Source organism: Apis mellifera, linkage group LG1, assembly GCF_003254395.2.
Source record: "Apis mellifera strain DH4 linkage group LG1, Amel_HAv3.1, whole genome shotgun sequence".
Taxonomy (NCBI): Eukaryota; Metazoa; Arthropoda; class Insecta; order Hymenoptera; family Apidae; genus Apis; species Apis mellifera.
In genome coordinates, this window is record NC_037638.1 from 9,228,148 (window position 1) to 9,250,803 (window position 22,656).

At 31.0% G+C, this 22,656-nt stretch overlaps 2 protein-coding genes across 29 annotated transcripts in view; one reads left to right on the top strand and one right to left on the bottom strand.

The window, feature by feature from the left end:
• LOC107963982 (protein tweety) overlaps positions 1 to 16,504 on the top strand; it is a 41,149-nt gene extending 24,645 nt beyond the window's left edge. For 4 of the 7 annotated variants that reach the window (XM_016917223.2, XM_016917226.2, XM_016917228.2 and 1 more), the window contains 8 exons: positions 1,947 to 2,155; positions 11,088 to 11,360; positions 12,212 to 12,546; positions 12,908 to 13,339; positions 13,560 to 13,661; positions 13,734 to 13,976; positions 15,099 to 15,292; positions 15,385 to 16,504. In XM_016917223.2, coding sequence (XP_016772712.1) covers positions 2,018 to 2,155; positions 11,088 to 11,360; positions 12,212 to 12,546; positions 12,908 to 13,339; positions 13,560 to 13,661; positions 13,734 to 13,976; positions 15,099 to 15,270 — 1,695 coding nt within the window. In that variant the 5' untranslated portion in view covers positions 1,947 to 2,017 and the 3' untranslated portion in view covers positions 15,271 to 15,292; positions 15,385 to 16,504. The remainder of the gene's footprint in view (positions 1 to 1,946; positions 2,156 to 11,087; positions 11,361 to 12,211; positions 12,547 to 12,907; positions 13,340 to 13,559; positions 13,662 to 13,733; positions 13,977 to 15,098; positions 15,293 to 15,384) is intronic. The other 3 variants (XM_016917234.2, XM_016917232.2, XM_016917239.2) reach the window with 3 other exon arrangements.
• LOC100576288 lies at positions 4,622 to 11,271 on the bottom strand. 22 transcript variants are annotated; one of them, XR_001706142.2, is made up of 5 exons: positions 10,235 to 11,015; positions 9,218 to 9,289; positions 8,688 to 8,698; positions 5,556 to 5,828; positions 4,622 to 5,475 (listed from the first exon to the last, which is right to left on the bottom strand). XR_001706142.2 is itself a non-coding variant. In XM_006568108.3 (5 exons), the coding sequence occupies exons 1-4, from the start codon at positions 10,254 to 10,256 to the stop codon at positions 5,610 to 5,612; spliced, it is 324 nt and encodes a 107-aa protein (XP_006568171.1). In that variant the 5' UTR covers positions 10,257 to 11,015; the 3' UTR covers positions 4,622 to 5,475; positions 5,566 to 5,609. The 22 variants fall into 22 exon arrangements, 1 of the variants encoding a protein (XP_006568171.1); XR_411118.3 differs by having other exon boundaries at positions 5,566 to 5,828; positions 9,218 to 9,444; positions 10,145 to 11,015; XM_006568108.3 differs by having other exon boundaries at positions 5,566 to 5,828.
• Positions 16,505 to 22,656: the final 6,152 nt, after the last annotated feature.

Below are 22,656 nucleotides of genomic sequence, written 5' to 3' on the forward strand. Positions count from 1 at the left end.
AGAAGATTGCAATCGATGATGTCGTGCAACTAAAAGATTCCGGTTGCAGAGCTGGTCGACCTGTAGATATTGCCGGAAATCATCAATTTTCTACGCCACTTGATATGTTAATATTCCATTTATCCTTAACACAAGATCTTCGTGGAACATCCGTTTCTTTTCGTCTCAGTTGCAAAAATCGCTTTGGAAAATTGTGCGTTGAATTCGACAGGTATAGTTCGACAGACAGAGGGTGGTGTACACGCGTGGGTGTGGCGATCGAAAGAGGGACGGAACGGAGGAATAGAACCCGGCGGTTATGTAAATCAAGCGCCGCAGCACGCAGGATGCTGTGTAATCAAAGATTCCTCCTCCATTGTGCGTACTTCCAATTCGCCCAATTTCAATTTCATTCTTGAGTTTATACGATCTTTGTTATAAATTTTCACATTTTCTTTCATCTTGATGTAGATTCAAATGTGTAACAAGATGTTAGAGTGAGTTGATGGAAAATTAAATTATTAAACCGGTGTTTAATTTTGACAAGATTTTGTCTTTAATTTTTAAGACAAACAATTTCAAGTGACACTCAAACTGTTTATGATAAATTCATTTTATGAGAGTGGTATTCTGTGTTCGGGAAATATGTATGAGATTTGGAGGGTTGATCAACAGTTGCGTACTTGAGAAAGATTTATTTATACCTTGAAATAAATGCTATGAATATGCTAATAGATATATAAATTCACATAAAGCTTCGAAACATATAAAATATCATGTTATTGTACGTTCTATTTATCCATTTTTAAAACTCATTGCATAATTAAAAATAGAAAAATATCCTAATTATTTTTTTAAAATTCGATATTCCCATAAATAATCAGAGAAGTTAATCAATAATTATAATAATTAAACGACCGATATACAAACTTACTAAAATGACACGCAAAATATCTAAATCTCTCCGTTTCTTTCCATTTTTCACGTTCATAAAAATTTGATTTGGCTAATAAGAATCCACATTCTTCGCCCAAACTATAGAAAGAGCGCAAAGACGAAAAGGAAACTGAGGGAAAGGTGGACAAAAGGTAACCGATATGAGGAGATCCTCGGTGATTCCATTCGAGCACGGTCGCCGGGGAGGGGTAATAATTCGTTAAAAAGAATCTGGAGATATTTCCGGAAGAGGCACATGTTCTTGTCGGGTATCGTCGTCGACGAGAGCGGAATGGAGCAGCTGGCACAGATTTCATTAATTAAGCGCTCGTTGCTTCCACAACGGCGCTTCGAGCGTAATTGAATCAGGCCTGGCAAAGCGTTTCGAAGGAGTGACAAAGAGTGCGAGAGGGGGCGAGAGAGGGAGGATAAAGAGAGCGCATCATCGGGCGACGTCGACGTATCTGACAAAGATTAAACCGCGTCGAGGGCACGGTTCGATCTGCGCCTTCATTCGATTCGACTCGATTCGATTCGATTCGAAAACTAAACGATATCCAGACAGAATTGGATCCTCCTTTTTGCACGGCGATTACCGGTTTAATTACACGCCAAATCGGATAATCGGCCCGCTCTAAATATAAGGGTTTCTTTCTTTCGTGGAGAATCGATTTTCTCACTTGATTTGCTGATCCATCACTTTTGCCGCTCTCTTTTTTCCAAGGAACGCGACAAAGGACACGATACTTTTTTTTAACATACAGTTATAGTTCGTAAGCATTTGATCACCTCACCGAATCTTGTAATCTTGTAATCGAATTCTTTGCAAGAAGGTGAGAAATAATTTGTTTGATTCTTTTGTATTTTTAAAATTTGATTTCTTTTCTATCTAAGATATATTCTAAGATATTAATATGAATATTTTTTAAAAAGAAAGAAACGAGGATGTTTATTTTATTTCTCTTAATGTCACGAAATCTTGGAGGAAGAAAAAGCCGGGAGCAATTCTTAACCCGTTCTTGCTGTTCCAGGTCTCGTAGCATGTCTTGACGAGTAGGAGGAGCTCTTCAACGGGGTTTTCGGCAGACAAGGGTTCTCCAAAATGGCGGGCGGTCAGCAGCTTCCCGAACAGTACACGGTACCGCAGCTCGCTAAGGTCTTCCACGGCCTGCCGCACCTCAACGTCTCTCTCCACTCGGTCAACAACACCTTTAATCCACATTCCGAAATCTATCTCGAGGTAACGTTCCTTTTTCTTTTATTGTAAACAACATAATTAAGATTTAATTATACAATGAATCCTATTTATATTTATTAGAAATAAAATTCGATTGGGAAACGATATTAAAAGAAATCATGATAAACATCGGATCAAGAAATATTATTGCAATCGATCGATGAAAATTGGCAAAGTTTAAAAAGTTTATCGTTTTAAAGTTACTCGAATCGGAAAAGTTCGTTCATTGATATATACAGCCGCGATTTTATTGGTTTCCATCAATTTTTCGACGACTAATAACAATGCGCGAATCGTGTCCACGTGCAAGCTTTAGCTGGGTCAGCGGAATAAATCGCATGTCGTTCGATTAACAGGATCGTGATAGCAATTCACTGAATTCTGCTAGTTACGTCAATATCTGGAAGCAATTCCGGCTCGATTCCTTTTTGGCCAACGTACAAAGCATTCTCGTTGATTTCCCGTAAAATGTCTCTCGATACTGGCTCCCGAAGGAAGAAGGAGATTCCTTGCCAATGCTTTCCAAACCGAGTTGAATAGATTGTACGCGTTGAACTCGTTTCTCAAATAAATGGGAATGTTGTTTTGCTGAATTTGAATATTTTTTATTTAATCGTTTCAATATCGTATAACAAAGATTTTGAGCTTTAAAATAATGGAACTTAAAAACTTGCTTTTCGTAATCGAAAGTTTACGTAAAATTTGTATTTCGAAATTAATATTTTTAGGAAAATTATATTTTTTATCTCTCGAGAAATAATTGTTTTAACAGGATTTTATTTCGTTAATTGGAACAATTGTTTTACGATGAATTTTAAAAGTTCTTTCGATTTCGAAGATATCGTCAAGAAGACATCAAATTTGACGTCGAATCGTATCAATTTAATCTTTCATCTCGAAAATTAATTAATATAAAATTTATAATCATATGGAAACACATCGCGTTTCGTGCGAATTTGTAAAAAATTGTCTTTCAAATTCCACTAATTAACTGACTGAGGCCGGAGCTGTGACATCCAACTCGGATGAAATTACACGGTGTTCGATTCTCGATTCATCGAACTTTTTTTTCCCTCCCTCCTCTTATTTCCTCTCTCTCTCTTCCCCGCGTATTTTATCGATTATCGCACACGTGCACGAATCACCTAACCTTCTCACATCGTTCGACAAAAAGAGATCGCATAGTATTCTTTCGCAGAATTAAACAGGTTGGTGAGAATTCATTTGAAATGGTATTTCCATTTAGTTTATTTTTTTTTTTTTTTGTTCGATGAAAACGGTGGAGGAATCACGGTGACTTGGCCCAAAGAATGAGTATCCAAATGAAACGGTGCACGTACTCCCTTTTGTCGAAATGTTCTCAGTTTTCTGATCCTGTCCAGACGGTTGTCCAAAAGACGGCAAAAATTGCTATATCGAGATGAGAATCATACGATACTCCGTACAGCGAAAGGTGGAAGGGAAAAGGAGAGAGAAGGATAAACAAAAAGAGAGAAGAGGGATAGAGAGAAAGATGGAGAAAGGGATGAGAAATGAGGAGGAAAAGGACGAGGACAAACGCAGCTGGATGCTACGAGTGCACGGGAATCCAAGCTGTGTGTAAGTGGAAAGCACAATGACCGGGAAAGCTCAAACAATGCACAAAGGCTTTCGTATAATACGCCTGAGGCAACGTGTGGGCTTTAACGGGCTCGAAACGTCAGACCGCTAACTAGTGATGGGCTCAAGACACTTCGAATAATGTTTAAACACAGCTGACGCTGATATTTCGAAGTTAATTATCAAATTATTATATATTATTGTTATTCCGTCTTCCTTAGAAATTTCCACGATTAATAAATATTGGTTATCCATTTAATTTCAATCAATTAATTTAATCATTTTATAGTATCATATGTTTTAAGATCTTTTAAAATCTTTAAGAATAAATCAAGTATTTCTATTTCTTTTTATCAACTTCTGTATCATTAAATGAAGAGCACAAAACAAAGGGAACCAATTTGATAAAATTTTTATTCAAATTATTAATATAAACATCCATTGTGAGAAATTTAAAATTGCATTCAATTAATAATAAATAAAAGTAATATTTTTATATGTTGATAATATATCATAGCAATATTCTATGTTTTCATCTCAATAAATATCGATCATGGTAAAAACAATATCGGTATTTCACGTTTCGATATTAGTCTTTCCCCATCGCTGCAAACGTGTGCTATTCTCTCTTTCCACCATCCACTACTTACCCCACTCCAAAAGTATCGTGCTCCTCGTAGTTCTCGACAAGAAGCACGATCGCCTGGCACAACATCTTTCGTTGCAGATGTCGAGGGCACTGCAACTTATTACTATGGAATCAAGACGAATATCTCGTTGCTTTCGAGCAATTCGATTGTCGTTCGTTTTCGAGACGTCTGGAAAGCAGTTTGCGCAGCGGTGCTCAGCAAGTTTGTTTTTCTCTCTCTCTTTTTTTTTTTTTTCCCATTTGAAAACACGTGAATGTGCTTCCTCCAATTATTGTACCGGCAGGTGCAGGCTAACGAAACCAAGAGGAGAAAATAGCACGTGTTTCAGGAACGTTAGTATTACACGAGCATGCTTACACGAACATGAAATTTTTATAATCTTTCATCTCGATTTGGGTCAAGTTTTACGAGTTTCGACATTTTGCAAAGTAATTGATGTGCATGATGTGTTAATAACGTATGTATATGTTTATTTAAATGAATGCTTTTTTTTTTAATTTAATTTAAAAAAAGATTGAATGATAATAAAAATGATTTATATAATATTCTCGAATAAATATTTGCTTGGTTAATGAAGATGTTTATATCGATGAATCAACGCTTTTATTATCATATGTAGAATAATGATTTTAATTTGTCATTAATCGTATTTTTTCCTTCACTTTCAATCTTTTTTAAAGAAAACGGTTTCCCTCGTCGTTTCGTTGCATCTCTTATCCAGTTTTTCTTCGCTTCCTCTTTTGTCTGTTATTCCTCCCTACCTTCTACCCTTCTACTCTTCTTTCCATCACTTTTTTTTGCTTCAGTCAACCGGTGAATATTTAATTTTTTTCTTTTCTTTCAAACTGTTTAACTTTTTTCTTTCATAATTTCCATTTATATGTCACTTTATACGTTTTTTTTTTTTATTATTTTCCATGTAAATTAAGATGAATAGAATTACTTTTGCCAAATGAAACAACATGAATATTCTTTCATAATTTATTTTTCTTAATTACCTTCTATTTACATGACTTCGAATATTTTTAAATTTGATAACGACAATGATTATAATATATTCAATTGAATATGGAACTGAAAAATAAAAAGAAAAAAAAATTATAAATAATAAGCAGAAAATTTAAATACAAATACAAATAAAAGTTAAAATTTACTTTTGCATACCAACTTTTATATTTGGACTAATTTCTTTAAATTTTCTACGTATTTTATCCGAACACCCTATAGATATATTGGTGATGTCGAGAGCGTGCGAAACTTAACTGGCATACACATATTGCTCTTACATGCGTCGGTAGGGTAGGTAGTCGGCGAAGGAGAAGCCTTGAGGAAACGCCTGTCTGAGCACTCTCGACGCAACACGAACTCTGGTAATTGGGTCCCCAGCTATTGTTTCTGCTGCTTGAAAATATTTCACGACGCGTCTGCTGTAATGGCACCGGGTAATTAAATCATGAAATGGCATTTTGTCATATTTTTCGTCATTTGTTTTCTAATCACCCGTATGAATGTTCATTAATCATCTCTTATCTCTTTTCCTTTATACTTTCTCTAAATCTTTAAATTTAATATAATGTCGCATAATGAAGAATCTCTGTATATAATATTTTTTTAAATATCTTAAATTTCATCTCTTATACTGATTATCTTACACCAAATGTAAATTTTTGTCAACAATATATATATATATATTTTTTGTTACATAGGCAATTCCCATTATGTTTTGAAATAAGAAAAAAAAAAAAATATAATATTGACCTTTGCACCAAAGTGCGTGACTGCCTTAAAGGAAGGCGCTGCACTTTAGTTCAGAGGATTTTTATTTCAAAGGTATCTCACGTACTACAAACGTCTTAAAAGAAATCGGAGAAAATCCTGGGTACAACGACCCTGCCAGTAACCCTCTTTCGTTCATTCTATTTTCAGATTAGCATAACAAGCAGGTAATATGACACGACTTAATTATGCTGTCGCAATTTAAAGAATTACCATACCATAGAGGTTTAAGCCGATGTACGTGCAAATAGAAGTATTATCGATCAAGATTAACCGTGAAAGATTCTGTAATTAATTTCATACGTGTCAAATCTCATCGTCATGAAATATTCTTTTTTTTTCTTTTTCTTATTCTATCCTTATCCTATATATAAATCCTTTTAACGTATTTATGTTTGATAATTAAAATAAAATATAATTGTTTCCTATATATTTAATAAAATTAATAGAAATCAATAGATTAAAACAACTGTATGAAATAAATAACACGTGATTCACTTTAAATAGCAAATATTTCTAAATCAACATTTTTACCGATAAAAAATTTTTTTCAAAGATCTCCAAGAACCTCGAGATTGTCTCGATGAAACGAGTCTTTTCCTCGATGCACGTAAAAAAGTACGTATATTTAATCTAGCAGAAACATGGCAAGCTTTTTCGATTACCAACGAATGTTCCTACTAATTCCACATTGTTCAAGACGAGACGTTTCTCTCTCTTTTCCTTTCCACAAAAGTAAATGCATTCGAAAAATTTACAAGAGCGATAGCCACGTTTTGTTGTTGTTACGGGCGTCGAAAATGAAAAGAAACGCAAAACGCCTCCGTGAACGTGGACTAATAGCGTGAACGTGAAATGCAAAGCACGTGCATTATGTCGCAACAAACGAAACAAACGATCCAAGTGGTCCAAATACAAACTCGCCCGTCCAAATTCGAAGGTAGGTTTTTTAGGTAGCGCAGGGTAAAAAGTGTCGAGTGCGCGAGCGAAAGACAAAAGAAGTAACGCGTTTTCTGAAACGAGATGGGCGAGGGTAGCCGTAAGCCCGTATTTACTCTTTCAAAAGTTCGCGAGACTCGAAAGAGAATCCATTTGCGATTTTACATACTACCCCCTAGACAACTCAGTCCCGTGAAGTTTTAGTTCCGCTCTTTTTGCACACCCTTTCCTTCCCCCCCTCCCTCCTCTCCCTCTCCCTCTCTCTCTTTCCTCTTCCCTCTCAATCTTGAGCGCTCTTCCGGATTTATTCTAGAGTTTGCGTCGCAGTAGGTGCAACGACCGTCTTCAGTTCACGTTCCGTAAACAGAGAATTCCTGTTTAAACGCGATTCAATCCTCGAATTTCGATCACCTGTTCGCCTGTTTCTCAAACTATTTAACGAGAACAATTAAACGTCTGTCTTAACCACTTTTGGCCCTTCCATTGAATTTATTCTGCGACTGGTTGTTTGGATATAATCGATACACGTAGTTAGTTTTTGGTTTGTAGTTGCAAATAATCGATTTGAAAGAAATACCTTTTTCGTTTTCCTGGGACTCGTTGTCGTAAAAGTTCTAAAGTCGTAAGAATTCTAAAATTATTGTCAAAAAGAGAGATTGCATTATTCTAGGAAAATCGTGTGCGTTCGATTGTAGAACAAACTTACGAAACGTGAAATTCCGTTCGACGCAAGGCGAAGTTTGTTTGGAAGAGAAACGTATCCGTCGCCGGATGGAAAACGCACCGGGGGAAGAAAGATTTTCCATAAATTTACACGAGCGTCCCTGTTTCATTCGTTTTCAACTACTCCAAACTGTCGGCGAAGTTCTCGACAAAAGTGAGGAACAGATATCTTCCTATGATTGTGGCTCACGACTTCCGTTTCTCAATTTTCGAAGTGGCGTTTCTCCTCTTTCTTCCTTGATATTTATCTCGGAATATAGTTTTATGAATGTAGTTTCTCCATGCTATTTATTTTTTATTTAATAGTTTTAAATGATGTTATAGATTTAAAACAGATACATTAATAAATTGTTTGTTTCAAAATCAGACTGTAAAATAACTTTCAACATGAGTTTGTCAAACAATATCAATCATGTATATACAATGTACTGAGCAATGTAAATCAATTGTAATTTGATTTATTTTTGATGTTTGTACTTTTCGATATAAATTTTTACAAACATAACAATCAATCATCGATCATGTTATATATTTGATTGATTTCTGACTTGAAATATTAATTAATATTTATTCTGAATGATTTTATAACTTCCTAAAATATAAAGTGAAACAGTAAATTGATTTTTTTTCAAAGAATTCCAGTCATAAATTAAGAAAAAAGATGAAACACTAGATGACAATATCTTCTTTATAAATTTCGAAACTATTGTATTCGATTCCTTTTGTTCACGTCGCTTTTATCAATTTAGCAATTATTTTTCAAAAGCATGGTTTGAAATATTCGAAATAGATATAATATCTATTCATTTTTAGTATTTATCGTTTCTTTTGAAATAATAGTATCTTACTATATTGGGACCTGAAAAATAATTAAATAAATTAAGTAGTTATTAATAACTAATTTCATAACTTAATTAATTGACAGATTAAACTCTTTCCCTGTTTTAAGATTTCAAATATTCGAAATAAAAATAAATCTTATCTATCAGTTTTATAATTATTATAACTATTATAGATATTGCAAATATTGAAATACAAAGAGAATTAGTTTTCACGAAAAATCACAAGTATGGAGAATTATAGACGAAATTCTTCGAAATACAATTTAATAATCTGAAACTACAACAAATCAAAATTCTTCATTTTCTTATTTTATAATATAATAATTTTCCTACCTGTTTTTAGAAAATTATTTTTAAACTTGTTCACAATTTCGATGGAGAAATTACTTGATATTTCCGATGTTAAAACTTCGCCATTAATGGCTGTTATACGTTGAAAAATGGCGGCAAGGATCGATTCTCGAGAAATCACGCGTCGAGAATTATAGACGAAGTTTATCGATATCGCGTAAATAATGAATACAATATGTACATACATGGGTCGATGTAGCAGGTTCCACGGGGTGGCACGCGAGCCACGAGGGTGGTTGACCCCATGGCGTGCAGACCTTTGAGTAACACGACAGAAAAATCAAATTTTCGTCAGACGCTGCGACGTCGAGCACGCGCGATATAATATCTTTGAAGCGAAACGGAATATGGAATCACGCTTTTCGGGTCACATTAATCCATTTTCCTCTGACCGATGTAGACGTTTAATATACTAATAATGATAGAAGCAATTATATAAATGATAATGATAACATAATTTATCTTTGTCGAATATATGATGTCGATATAATATCGATATATCATGTGAAATGAATCGATTGCTCGAGCCTAGAAAACAATTCTTATTATTAAGATATTTTGTTTCTTCAATCTTTATTATTTTAACAATATGAAATTTTTCTGAGAATCTGAGATTAATCTTTAACGATATTAGATTCAAGCTTAATTAGAAAATATAAATCTCTTTATATCAAAATCAATTGAAATTTTATTAATTTATATTTTTTATTTTATATTTTAGTTAGTTTTAATAAATATAATAGTTAGATAAAAAGAAAGAAAAATATAATAAAAGGATAGATAAAAAAAAAATAGAAATAGATAAAAAAAATGAAAGATATTATCTAAAAATATTATCTGCTTGTTGATATGATATAATCTAAATTAAAATATAATTATTTTTAAAAATATTTATTTTTGTTGCATATTTTTCTTCTAGCAAGTATAGAAAAATCTACGTTACATTAAAATTACAAATAATTAACTTAATTACTTGTTATATAAATATGTTGTTTGTACTTCTATAACTATAATTTGACAGTTAACCTAATTAAAATTTATAGGTTATATATATAAGAAAATGTTGTTTAAAATGTCATAAAAATATTCTTAATAATATATTTTAAACTCACTAAAATTGATGAAGAGATAACTTTCTGAGAAGTTGTCCTTATTAGTCTTTCAATGGAATAAAATGAAGAAAAAAAAACAAAAATATTTACTTGCAATATTTTCAACGATCATTTTAGATCGTGCGACTGACTCATTTTTCGCGAATCATGCGCATGCGCGGATGACAACTTTCGTAAATTACAGATCACTCTTCGACATGTTTGTTAGTAGTTAATTAGCACAGTTAAAAGCAAATCAAATCTATGACACCACTAATAATATGTTCCAATCAAATATAACCATTGACTCGATTAGCAGATACATTTGTTGGTGAGATCAGTCGTGATTTGGTTCAATGTTCGCATTATCAAGCTCGGAAATTAAGAAAACGTTAAGATTTAACTTGTCCCGTGTAATACTACTAGAAATACTTGTTCGCGTCGCATTTCTTTTAGGTTAGGTAACACTGTGTCACAGTGCCCTCTGAGATGCAATATTCATATGCATATTCTTTCGTAGTCATTGGTGGAATTTTTGTATGTTTGGCAAATCGAATTTTAGACAAGTTTAATTAACGGTATAGTTGCATGAACGATAGCTATAAATAAGCATTAATTGGAAAGTGGTTAGAGAAGCTTTTCTCCGATCTCTAGCAGGAAATCATTAACGCAAGAAATTTTACGAAAAAAGAAGAAAGGAAAAAAGAAAAAAGTGCATTGCGATGATTTTAATTTTAATTAAACTTCAAGATTTCCGGTCGCGTCAAAAGAAACTCGATTCGAACGTTAATTGCTAAAAAGATAAAGAAAAGGAGTAAGAAGAAAAAATGAAGAAAACGCGGAAGAAAAATTAAAGCGAGATAAAGATGAAGATGTAGACGAAGATCGAAATAAAAAGATGGCGTACGCGAACAGTTTCATTAAAAATGTACTCCGATAACTAACGTTTAACTTTAATTAATAGAGCCTCGGGATACTTGGAAGTATCCCTGCAGCTTGGTTAATCCTGACGTTGCTGGTGCTCCTGGTTTACCTGGTAACGAGATGCTGCGACCGGAAGCCGCGCCCCAGGAGGTCGATAACCCTGCTGAAGTGTTCGTTGGCCATCCTGGCGTTGCTTTGCAGTGGAGCTGTTGCCGTCGGCCTCTACGGTAACGACGATGTGCACAACGGTTTGGTGCAATTGGTGGCCGCCGCGATGAACGTCGATGGTATTCTCATGGGTGTACGGAATCAGGTGGGTTTGCTTTCACGAAATATGCCTATATATTTTGATCTCTCTAATGTTCTCCTCTTCCAATTAAATACGCTTCTAATGGCATCCATATTTGCTTCGTTTAAATTAAATTGATATGATTGATTACTTGTTGAATATAATAATCAATATATTGAATTTCTGATAGGAAAAATTTGAAAAAGGTTGTGAAAAAGATATTTATGATAATTATCTTCGCATTTTAATATTAGAATATTAAATTGATATTAATTTTTTAGATAATTTTAGGAATTCGATATTTTAAATATTTTATCTTCTGATCTTTAATGTCGTAAATCTTGTCCTGGATATTTTCTAGTATTACTTCTCGGATGGAATCAATTTCATCTTGTTTATTAGTATTTACTCATTTGTACATATATTCATGTTTATACTTTAATTGAAAAGAGTAAAATTGTGACTTGCTGATAATTAATTTGCGGTCTAGTTTTTTTATGTTTAAATGTACCTTGACTCACGTTCTTAATTTAGGTCAAGAATAGCGAGAAGTTTGCGGACAAGCGTAATTGAAATAAGCCTGAAAGAAGATCCATCTTATGATAAATAATCCGATTTCCAACCACCAAGGATTCCATTTTTTAATTAAAGATTTTTATCTGACGGACTTAATTTAACGAATCGCAAATAAACGAGATTAATTTCATTTTCAAAGAACTCGGAAAGTGAATTAGTAATTATATCTTAGAAGTATTGATATAACAGGATTGCTTAAATTATTTAATCGCTATGAAAAAAGTAAATACTTTTAATATTAAAATATTACATCAACACTTCGAATCATACAAAATTATACCATATATTTATTTTTCAAGACCGACACCATCGAGCTTATATTAAAGAAGAAGATACAGCCACAATTGACTGCGTTGGGAGATGAATTCGATGCCCCTGTCAGCAATAAAACCATGCTCGGCTTGCTGTTGACTGCGCTGCAGAGCATGAAGCAGAACACGAACATCGCCGTGAACCGGAGCTTCGAAATTCGAAAACCGCTGAGTGGAATCAGCCTGGCTGGCGCAATCGGGATGGCAGTGAAAATAGAGCAATTAAGGTGGCCCATCACTATGGCCGTTCTCAGCGCGCTTCTCGTTCTCTGCGTGGTGCTGGTCGTCGGAGTTGCACGACATTCCAGATGCGTTCTCATAACGTATGTTTTTCTTTTTCATCGTTTGCAAAAACCGTGCGAAAATCGGATTTCTGTCGTCCAATTGGATTCAACTCTTTTAAATCACGTTTTTGTCTCTTTTTACAAACGGAAAGAGTGGTAAACTTGAATCAGTAAATTTCAGAAATGGTTTCAAGATGTTAAATTCGACATATGTAAGATTTAAAAACATTAAGTTATAATATATTATTTCTAAACATTTATTTAAATTAAATTTTTTATAACGATATTTATATGATTAATTAAGTCAATAATGGATTTAAACAAATGTAAAATGAAATTTTTAAGCATGAAAATAAGTCAAATTACAATTATTTGAATAACTATTTTTGTTTTGTTTCAGATTCTCCGTATTTGGTCTATTTGCAGTGATAGTCTCTTGGCTGATGGCTTCACTGTATCTCGCTACTTCAGTGGCCTTAGGTGATCTCTGCGTGTCCCCAGATGGTTATTTAACCAGAGCGGTACCGTCCACCCTAGCCTCCGAAGTTCTTTCATATTATACGCATTGCGAGAATACACGCAGCAATCCATTCAGTCATAAATTAAACGATGGCCAAATCGCTGCCAGCAATATGAAAGAGAATATGAATACCGTGACCAGGTTGGCATTAGAATTGTTTAAGGAACAACAATTACAACCAAAACTGAATAGCCTTTCGATCGACGTGAACACTGTGAGCAAGCTTATGTCAGGCTTGACCACATTATTTGATTGCAAGCCACTTCATAAACAATATGTTCATGCCGCGAAGAGCTTGTGTCATTTAGGATTGTGAGTATATTGTTATTTTTAATTCGCTATTTAATGAATACATAATAAAAGTTTAATAGCATGATTATGATTATATTTGGAAGGAAGTAAATTAAATAATCGAAAATTATGTAAATTATTATGTAAAATATTTTCTTGACATTTATCGTAGAGTATTGAATACTATTAATTCTTAGGAGTATGATTAAAAAGATGCTTAAAAATTTTTGAAATTCCTCAGATACGGATTAACCTTTATGCTATTGGCCAGCCTAGCCGCAGGATTGTTTTTCACAGTATTAGTAGGAGTGGACTCTCATACTTGGATCTACATTCGAAAACGGTGAGTATACAATGGTCAATGTACTTAAAGGATGTAATACGCAGTATATGATTAACGGGGGCTTTGTTCTAGAAGAGATTACCATCAAGTTGACGAGCAGGATCCTTATCTACCACCATCGGCAGCCTCACAGGCGATAGCAGCTAGAACCCTTCGAGGCCAAGGGTCGTACCCGCCTACAGCCCCTTCTGTATTTTATCCGAATGCTCATGGCACTCAAAATACCATTAAGCAGCCTCTCTTGCTAACGCCGCCCCCGCCGTCCTACGCTACTGCGACTGCTCGAGCACGTCAGCTGCACGAGAGCATGTTAAAGTTTGTGCATGACATTTTATTCGGTTTCATTTATTAGCTATGGTTCACTTTTATCGTACAAAAATACGATTTTAAGTTAATTAATTTGGAAAAGATAAATAGCAAATAGCAAAAAGATGAATTCAAGTGAAATCAGATTATTAAACTTGTTTTTTAATTTCAATATAATTATAGGCTTGAAAATATACGATAAAGGTTGGACAGCTGCATAAAATGCGTCAGTTTCTCAAACTAATTTTATAATGCAATTGAAAAAGGAATTTAATTTTATGATATATATTATTTATAATTGCTCTATAAATATTAAATTGATGTCAAGAAAAAATTAAATACGATCCTTTTTCATAACTTCATCAAATTAAAGATTTGATGTAAAAAAAAAATATAAAGTTTGAAATGGATGAATCATAAAATTGATTAATTAATAAAGATATTAAATATTACATCAAGTCTTTATTTGATCATTCGCTTTATATAGATGATGTATTTTTTATTCGATTTTATGAGATGTATTGATTTTCTATTTTTACCAGTGTGTTGAACTTCAATTCATTTTACGATTTATAATATGACTTATTTATGTCGATAGAAACTAAGTGTAAATGTCGCTTTAATCGTATACAACACTCTGGTGGCAATACTGCAAATAATATAGTACAGTTATTGTTCTTTTATTTTTGAAAATATATCATTTATTAATTTGACAAATTAATTACAGTTAACAATCATAAATTAAATATAATTAACAAACTAATTTCTCAGGACAATAACTGTACAATCATTTGATTTTCTCTCTTTGGTGTTTTTATAGCATTCTGGCAATTCAAATTTTCTTCAATATTTATAAATATTCTTCAACTTTTTTTAATTACTTTTTCTTCTAATCGATGTTTAAAGCAAGAAAAAGAATTCGTTCTTTTTTTTCTTTTTTTCCATTTATGGAAATATTAGCGATAGTATGCTTCTGCGCGTGTTTTTATTATTATAGCGTTCGTGTTTAGATTATTTTACAAAATGAACGAATGATGATGCAGAGTTTTCTTGATAGGAATTAGACATCAGAGAACCATCTGAGAGAAAGATAATGCTGCAACTTTGTTCGTTTCGATTTGCTATTTACAGAGGTGGGGGTATTAACGGGAGCGGAGGAGGAGGGGATCACAAATCGTCTCAGCATAATCAGCAATCGACAGGTGGACGAGCTGAGCACCGTTCTGGGCTCGGAGATCAACCTGGCCAGTACGCGACTTTGAGCAAGCAATGCAAAACCCTTGAATCTAGTGACTTTTACTGAGGGCACGCCCCCGCAGGGCCCGGTAATTTCATTATTCTTTAAGAAATGCAATTAATATATATATTGTTTTAAATTCAAATTTTTGTTAATGTAAATTTCATATTAAAATCATAGGTAGAGAACCACCTTGGACACCAAGTGTGGCGTCCTTCACCGGTACCCTGTCTCACAATTCTCATGGACCTGCTCATCTGGCAACTTTCCAAGATTCTCGCAAAACACAGACTCTAGACCCAAAAAATCTAGCGAATCTTAAAAGAGGTCCGACTCCTGCTTGGAATCAGAATCGTCCATTACCACCAAATCCTAGCAGTCAACCAACCTGGGAATTTGAGTCTCGTTCGCAGACTAATATGAATCAATTTCGATCCCTGGTACGAAATAAGACACCAAACATTCGGATTCAAGACCAAGTGCAAGATCAAGTACGAACGCTGGATAGAAATTTCACCAGGAATCAATTCAATGGTACTACGCAAAATAATGCCGTACCAAATATGTATGGAACGTACAATCGAGCACAATCGAGACAAGAAAATAAATCAACGGTGGCAACGTTGAGTCAAGTACAGGGTAGCGATCCCAATTTGTACGCTGTGACGGAATTGTAAAATCAAACGGTGTACCAAACACATGCAAACTGCCATTATATAAGAATTTTGCAATTCAACAACGGATGTAAGCTCATTGGTAAATTTTGAGTGTGTGTAGAAAATTGAGAATCGTTAAAAAATCGAAAACAAAATAATTCTTTTTAAGAGACTCTTTCTAGAAATCTTTTACATTTTTTTAAGTATTAACGTAACGTGCATATTTCGATATATGCATTATTATTTTGTATGATAAACTCGAAGAAAAGTGGCTCAATCGTTTGGTAACTTTTGATAAGAATCATAAACATTTATATATGTTTAATCGTAAGATTTTACAAAAGGTCGTCATTTTTATGAGTACAATTGATGGAGACTGGAAACCGTAAAGAGTTTTCCTGCAAAGATATTCAAAATTTTGGGGGAATCAAAACAAAAGTAAAAAAAAAAAGGATGAAAAGAATAAACACATCTTTTTATAACTGTAAACATTTGCACATTTAATATTTCTCATCAATTTCACAAATGATAAAAATAATAATATGAATAAGATAAGATGGGGACAAAATATAATTTAAAATTGAAGAATTCATAAGTAGAATGATGTTTTCAGCATTATAAAAATTCATGTTGAAATCAAAAAACAATAAAAAGAAGATAAAGAAGGAATTCATTTATATTAATAATTGAAAAATATTTGAAAATATTTTCATTAAATAATTTAAATATTACAAGTATTGAATATTCAAAATATTAATGATATCGCGCAATGAAGATATTGTTAAAAAATATTACATTCAATATAAAATGTTTATAATTATCCGTTTCTTCAAAGAATTTATTTATAAAATTTTTATACTTCATTTATTTCATTACGATATATTTCATTTACGATGATTTCTTAATTGAAATTTTTTAATTCTAAAAATTTTCTCGTTGCTTATTACTTTTTTCAATTTTTCTTCAAATTTGTTACGGCAATGTGCCATATAATATTTCTGTAATAATTACTTCTATATTTTCTATATTCTCTTCGTTGTTTTTTAAACACCGCTTATTATTTCTCCATTTTGTTTATTTCTTTATCTCTTATCATCAAATTTTTTGTTTTAGTTTAAATATTTCTCATAAAGTTTTAATAATTATTTAAAAAAATTAAATTCTTTTTTATCTTATCTTTATCAATTTTTATTTTCTTTATCAATTATCTTTTTTGAGAAATATGATAAGAGATTTTTGAAATCGCTTCATAGCTTACATCACATTTCTTGCATCACTTTATAATCTTATTGAGGTTCGATATTCGTAAAAAAAAAAGAAAAAAAAAAGAAAAAAAAAGAGAAAACAATTTTATAAAAATTTTTTTTTCTCTTATACTTTCTATTTTTCTATTATAATTCTAATATCTAATTCTTTTATTATATAGATTTTTTTATAAGAATTTCAAAATACTAATAGAGTATAATTCTTTTTATATTTGATTTCTCTAAAATAAAAATTAAAATCTGGGATATCTTTTATATCCAAGATTTTATATTGTATATCATGTATAATAATAATTATTATTATTTTCCGTTAATTTATTCCATAAATAATTATTGCATATAAGTACGTTATACTAACGTTAAACTAGAAAGTTAAAACAAAATCATCATTGCCATATTTATTACTGCTTGTTCTAATCATTTGTTTCATTAAAATGACACAATATAGCACAATTATACACATATTATAATATATCTAAATCGCCTAATAATAAGATGCGAAGAAAATTCATTCATTTTTCCATTCAGCCATTTTTGAAGATATTGAAAAAAATTTTTTGTTTTTTATTCGAATATTTAATTTTTATCAAGATAATTTATGCCGTTAATTTTTACTCGAGGCCTACTGCTTTCTCTTAAGCAATCTTTCTATGCTAATTGCATTCTTACTTGCCTACAAAATCATTTAACTTATTTAATATTTTTGTTGCTCTTAATTCATCACATTATACTAATCTATAGAAGTGACATTTTTGGAACAACTTTTTATATAAATTATAAGGCGATTGTATCGAATATAATGATATTCCACACGACACAATTTTTATATACTTTTTTATACTTTTTATCGAAGAAAATGCGAAACGAATTTATCATTGATTTATCGGTGAAGCATTTCAGTAAACATTTTACACGTTTGCGAGATATATATACACATTGATATAAGAAGTTACCGCACGAATTACAAAACGAATGATATAAATGCAAAGTATTCATATAACTCGTATAATGAACACTTTTGAAAAATTGATTTTAGAAGCCGAAACAAACACAAAATTGATATATAAACAAAAATGTTGATTGAGACTTATTTATTAAATTAAAATCTTTATCTCTGTTACCAATTTACATTTTTGTGTATCAAACTTGTGTTTGCTTTGAATCTCTGAACAATTTTCAAAAGTTAATTCTGCGAATATATTAATACCTTGTGTATATATATATATATATGTATATTTATCAACGTTAATATTTAAAGTTCTTAGTGAAGAAACGATGAGCATCCGTGAATTTTTATCTCGTGATGCATCAATTCGATTAAGCGAAATGGGAAATATAACAATAATCGTCAACAAGACGGAATAATAAAAAAAAAAAAAGTAAGAAATTTTGCCAATACTCGGGGCAAGCATACGTTTTTAAGTACAAACACACAAGTTAAAAGCGCAAGCGTTGTGTACATCGGATCTTTTTTCATTTTTTATATGAGACAAAGATTCTAGGATCGTCTGATGTATCAATATTGAGTATCTAAAATGCATTTCGTGTATGTATCCTTCGGGTTGATAGAATCAGCCTCTTTTTACGGTACACTCGAAGGATAGATTGATGAGAATTCCAATTAATATAATGACAATTTAAATTCAAGTTCAAAATTTGAAAAAATAATTTATCAGGATAAATCAGGATAAATTTATTATTGTTTAGGATTAGTTTTTAGAAACAATCTTTTCCCTATATAGTATTCAAATATTTAAAATTTTTTTATCTTCAAAGAGGAATATTATTATTCTATCTACAAGTGGCATTCTCATCAATCTCAACGAGGTTTTTCGTAATCGGTGTTTTTTCAGCCGAATAGAAAAAAAGAAAAAATCGAGATTGAATTACAGATGCGGAGCGCAAAGTCTTCCTGTCACGGTTATTTGTCACCCTCATGGAAGGGGTTCGATACAAGTTAATGAAATATCTGCAACGAACCAGCGGACGGCTTTATATTCCGCATCCTATTCAGCGAAAAAAAGTGTGTAAATAGGGGATAATATTAATAAGTGTAAGATTGTCGAGGAAATATGACAATGAAGAAAAAAAGAAAAAAAAAAAAACATTAAAAAGAAGAAATAAGATGTACGTGTGATATAACTTGAATTTAGATGTTACAAATTTTACACAGAGATAATACCGTTCTCCTCTACCGTTTTCGTTTTTCTAATAATTTTGTTTTTTTTTTTTTAATTAAGGAAATGAAGAAGAGCAGTGAAGGGCGCTATAGCTAAAAAAATTCTTTATTATTCGTTTATTATATTATTAAAGATGTTTAGAAAGACGAAGAGGGAATACGATTTTATGTTCACTATTTGCAACGAGCATGGAAACGGTGTAGGTAGAAAAAGCATGATTAGGTATAAAACACGTTTGATCATTGTACATAGTTGTAATATTTATTAAAGTGAAAAGAAAAATGGAGCGATCATAGCGCATTTTAGAACATAGCGATACATAGATTTAGCTGTTAATTGATTATAATCTTAAGATCAAATCGACGAACGAGACCGGAAACGAAATAGAAACAGAATAGAGAGAGAGAGAGAGAGAGAGAGAGAGAGAGAGAGAGAGAGAGAGAGAGAGAGAGCATGGGTGCGTGTGCGTATATTTCGTTTCCTTGAATTTATCGAAGAAGAGAAATATCCTAGTCAGTAAAAAAAAAAAAAAAGGTTTTTCTTTTCGACTTTGTCCGCAATTACACATGACAGAGTTTCTTGCCAAATTTTCTCACAGCTCAATTTTTCGAACATTTTTTATAGGAAAGTTCGCTATTTCTTGAAATATTGTATTTCGCTATCTTATCGCTAATTAATTATTAACGACGAAGTGTTTAACTGGTAGGGGAAAAATCTTTGGATTCGAATTAATTCGAATTAATTTTCCCCTACTACTATTTTTAGATTTTAAGTAAACTTGGTAATCTCGAATATTTGACGCGGAATATGAGTCGACGTTGACATGGTTTACAATATCCTTTCTAAGTCTCAATTGATATAGTGGGATCGATTAATGATAACTTTTTTTTATATTTTATATTTACAGAGAAGGAGACTTTTATATATCAGTATATATATTTTCTTTTCCTTCTTATATTCTACTTTCTCAATAATTTATTAATTAATAAAAAAATTACAAAATGTTTTGTAATAATCAATAATCAAAATAATTTTAAAATAAAATTGATTTGTATCCATGTATTTGATCCCATTGTATCAATGTTGAGAAAAGTGAATATTATTTTGAAAATTTAAGATGATACAAGTAATAAAAATATATATAATTTTTAGTAATCAGTAGGGAGCAATGAAAAAAACAATATTGAGGGGTATTATAAACACGGTCAACGTGAAATAGTTGAAAGAAAAACCTTGAACTTTCGTCTCTGTCGTTCAAGACTGTTATAGAAACGGGATCAATACAGTATTCTCCGAATTTACAAAAATTCTTCTAAAAAGAGATTATTAATTACAATCCAAGATATATAAAAGAGGATTGTATTATGAAAGGAAAAATTATCTTGCACAGAAAACATATTTTCAAATATTAAAAATCTGAGAATTCTCATCCTTAAAGAAGAAAAACGATCAATATAAATTCATTAAAAAGATTGGAAGTATCAATAAATTTTAAATATACATAGAATCTAAAAGATTCTTGATAGAACTTTGATTTTAATCATTTGTCAATTTATTTCATCTATCGAGCAATAATCTGTGCAAGATGACATTGAAAACTACTTTTTCCGATGAGTACAACTGCATTTCATTTTTGCATGATTTTGATATGATAATTGCATGAAAAATGGAAAAAGAATGGGGAAAGACAGAGATAGAGAGAAAATATGTATGTATGGGAATATGTGTGTATGAATGTATGATAAAAAAGAAGGAGAGAGAAAATTAATTATTTTCAGAAACGCTAATATAAGGGAGAGTAGGATAAAGCAAAATACTGAATATATCTTTTATTCTAACAAAAAAATAAAAGATAAGAAGAATCCTAAACAACATAAAAAAAACAATCATACAAAATTAGTTTTTTATGTAAAAAAATTTTTGTTTTTATTATTTAAAAATTAATTAAAAAAGTTATTTTTATTTACTTACATTTTAATTTATCTTAACATTTTAAAATGTTGTTTTCTTCACTATTAGCATTAATATTAAAAAATGTGTGTAAAAATTGAATGAACAGTGAATTCTGTCTTATTTTAAACAAAAAAACAATTAACAGATAAATATTTCAGAATTTAGGAAAAAAATTAAATAAAATATTAAAATATTGTATAAAAATCATAGAATACAATGATGTACTTACATTAATAACATTTAGAACGATGTTTAAAAGTTATAACTAAGAATGAAATCATTGACATAATATTTTTAAAATTCTTTCATTGAAAATTTTCAAAATTTTTTACAGAAAAACTATCGTATGTCAATTGTTCACTATACTCATATTATAAAGCAAATTGAAATTAATTCGTACATGCCATGCATTTTAATTGCATATCATAGTTCTTATCATGAAAAAATATTCTATTTGATTTACATAAACATTTATCTTAGCTTTATCCAACTTTTCCTTATACATATATATATATATATATATACATATATGGAATGAAAATGTATGGATATAGAACCTAAAAAATTTCTCTAATTGGTGCATTGGTCTGGCCTATAAAACTTTTTCATTAATTTAATTAAAAATGTTTAAAAGTTAGATAATAAGAGGAAAAAATAAATGAAATGTCAAGATTATCGGACAAGATGTTTCGATTATCGCAAAAGCTAATTTTTCGAAATTGATTTCATAATGAATATTCGAATCTCGTTAATTCTTGAAAAATAACGCTTCCAAACGATGTAAATATTATGTCCTACCGGTATGTGCATATTTTCTTTACACAAAATATTTTAATGATAGTTTCAATAAATTTAAAAATAAAAAGATAAATATTAATGTACTTTTGTTTTGAAAAAATTCATTTAATTAAAATTTAAATTTCTTAAAATTATATTTATGTAAATTTAAATAAGAATTGTTATTTCGAATAATCATAAAAATCTAATCTCTTTTATTTTAATCTTATTTGAAATATATATATCAGATGAATTCGTTTTGTATAATAGACTATACAGCGTGTAAGATTTCATGAATCAAACTTTTATAATAAATATAAAATTATGCATTAACTTCTGAAATATTTCTCATCTATTGAATATTAAAACACTTAATTGATTAATAACGTATAGTAAATTATCGTTTTATATCTCACATAAATCACATTTAAAATCGATTCATTGAAGAAATTGATTACAAATTACACACTGTACAGTTTAAGATACATATATATACTTCATCAAAAACAAATTTTGATGCGATCATTATGTATGCATCGATAAATAAATTCATTCATTTGACCAAAAAAAGAAAGTATAACTGAGATCTTTGAGTCTTTAAATATTAATTTGCAAAAATAG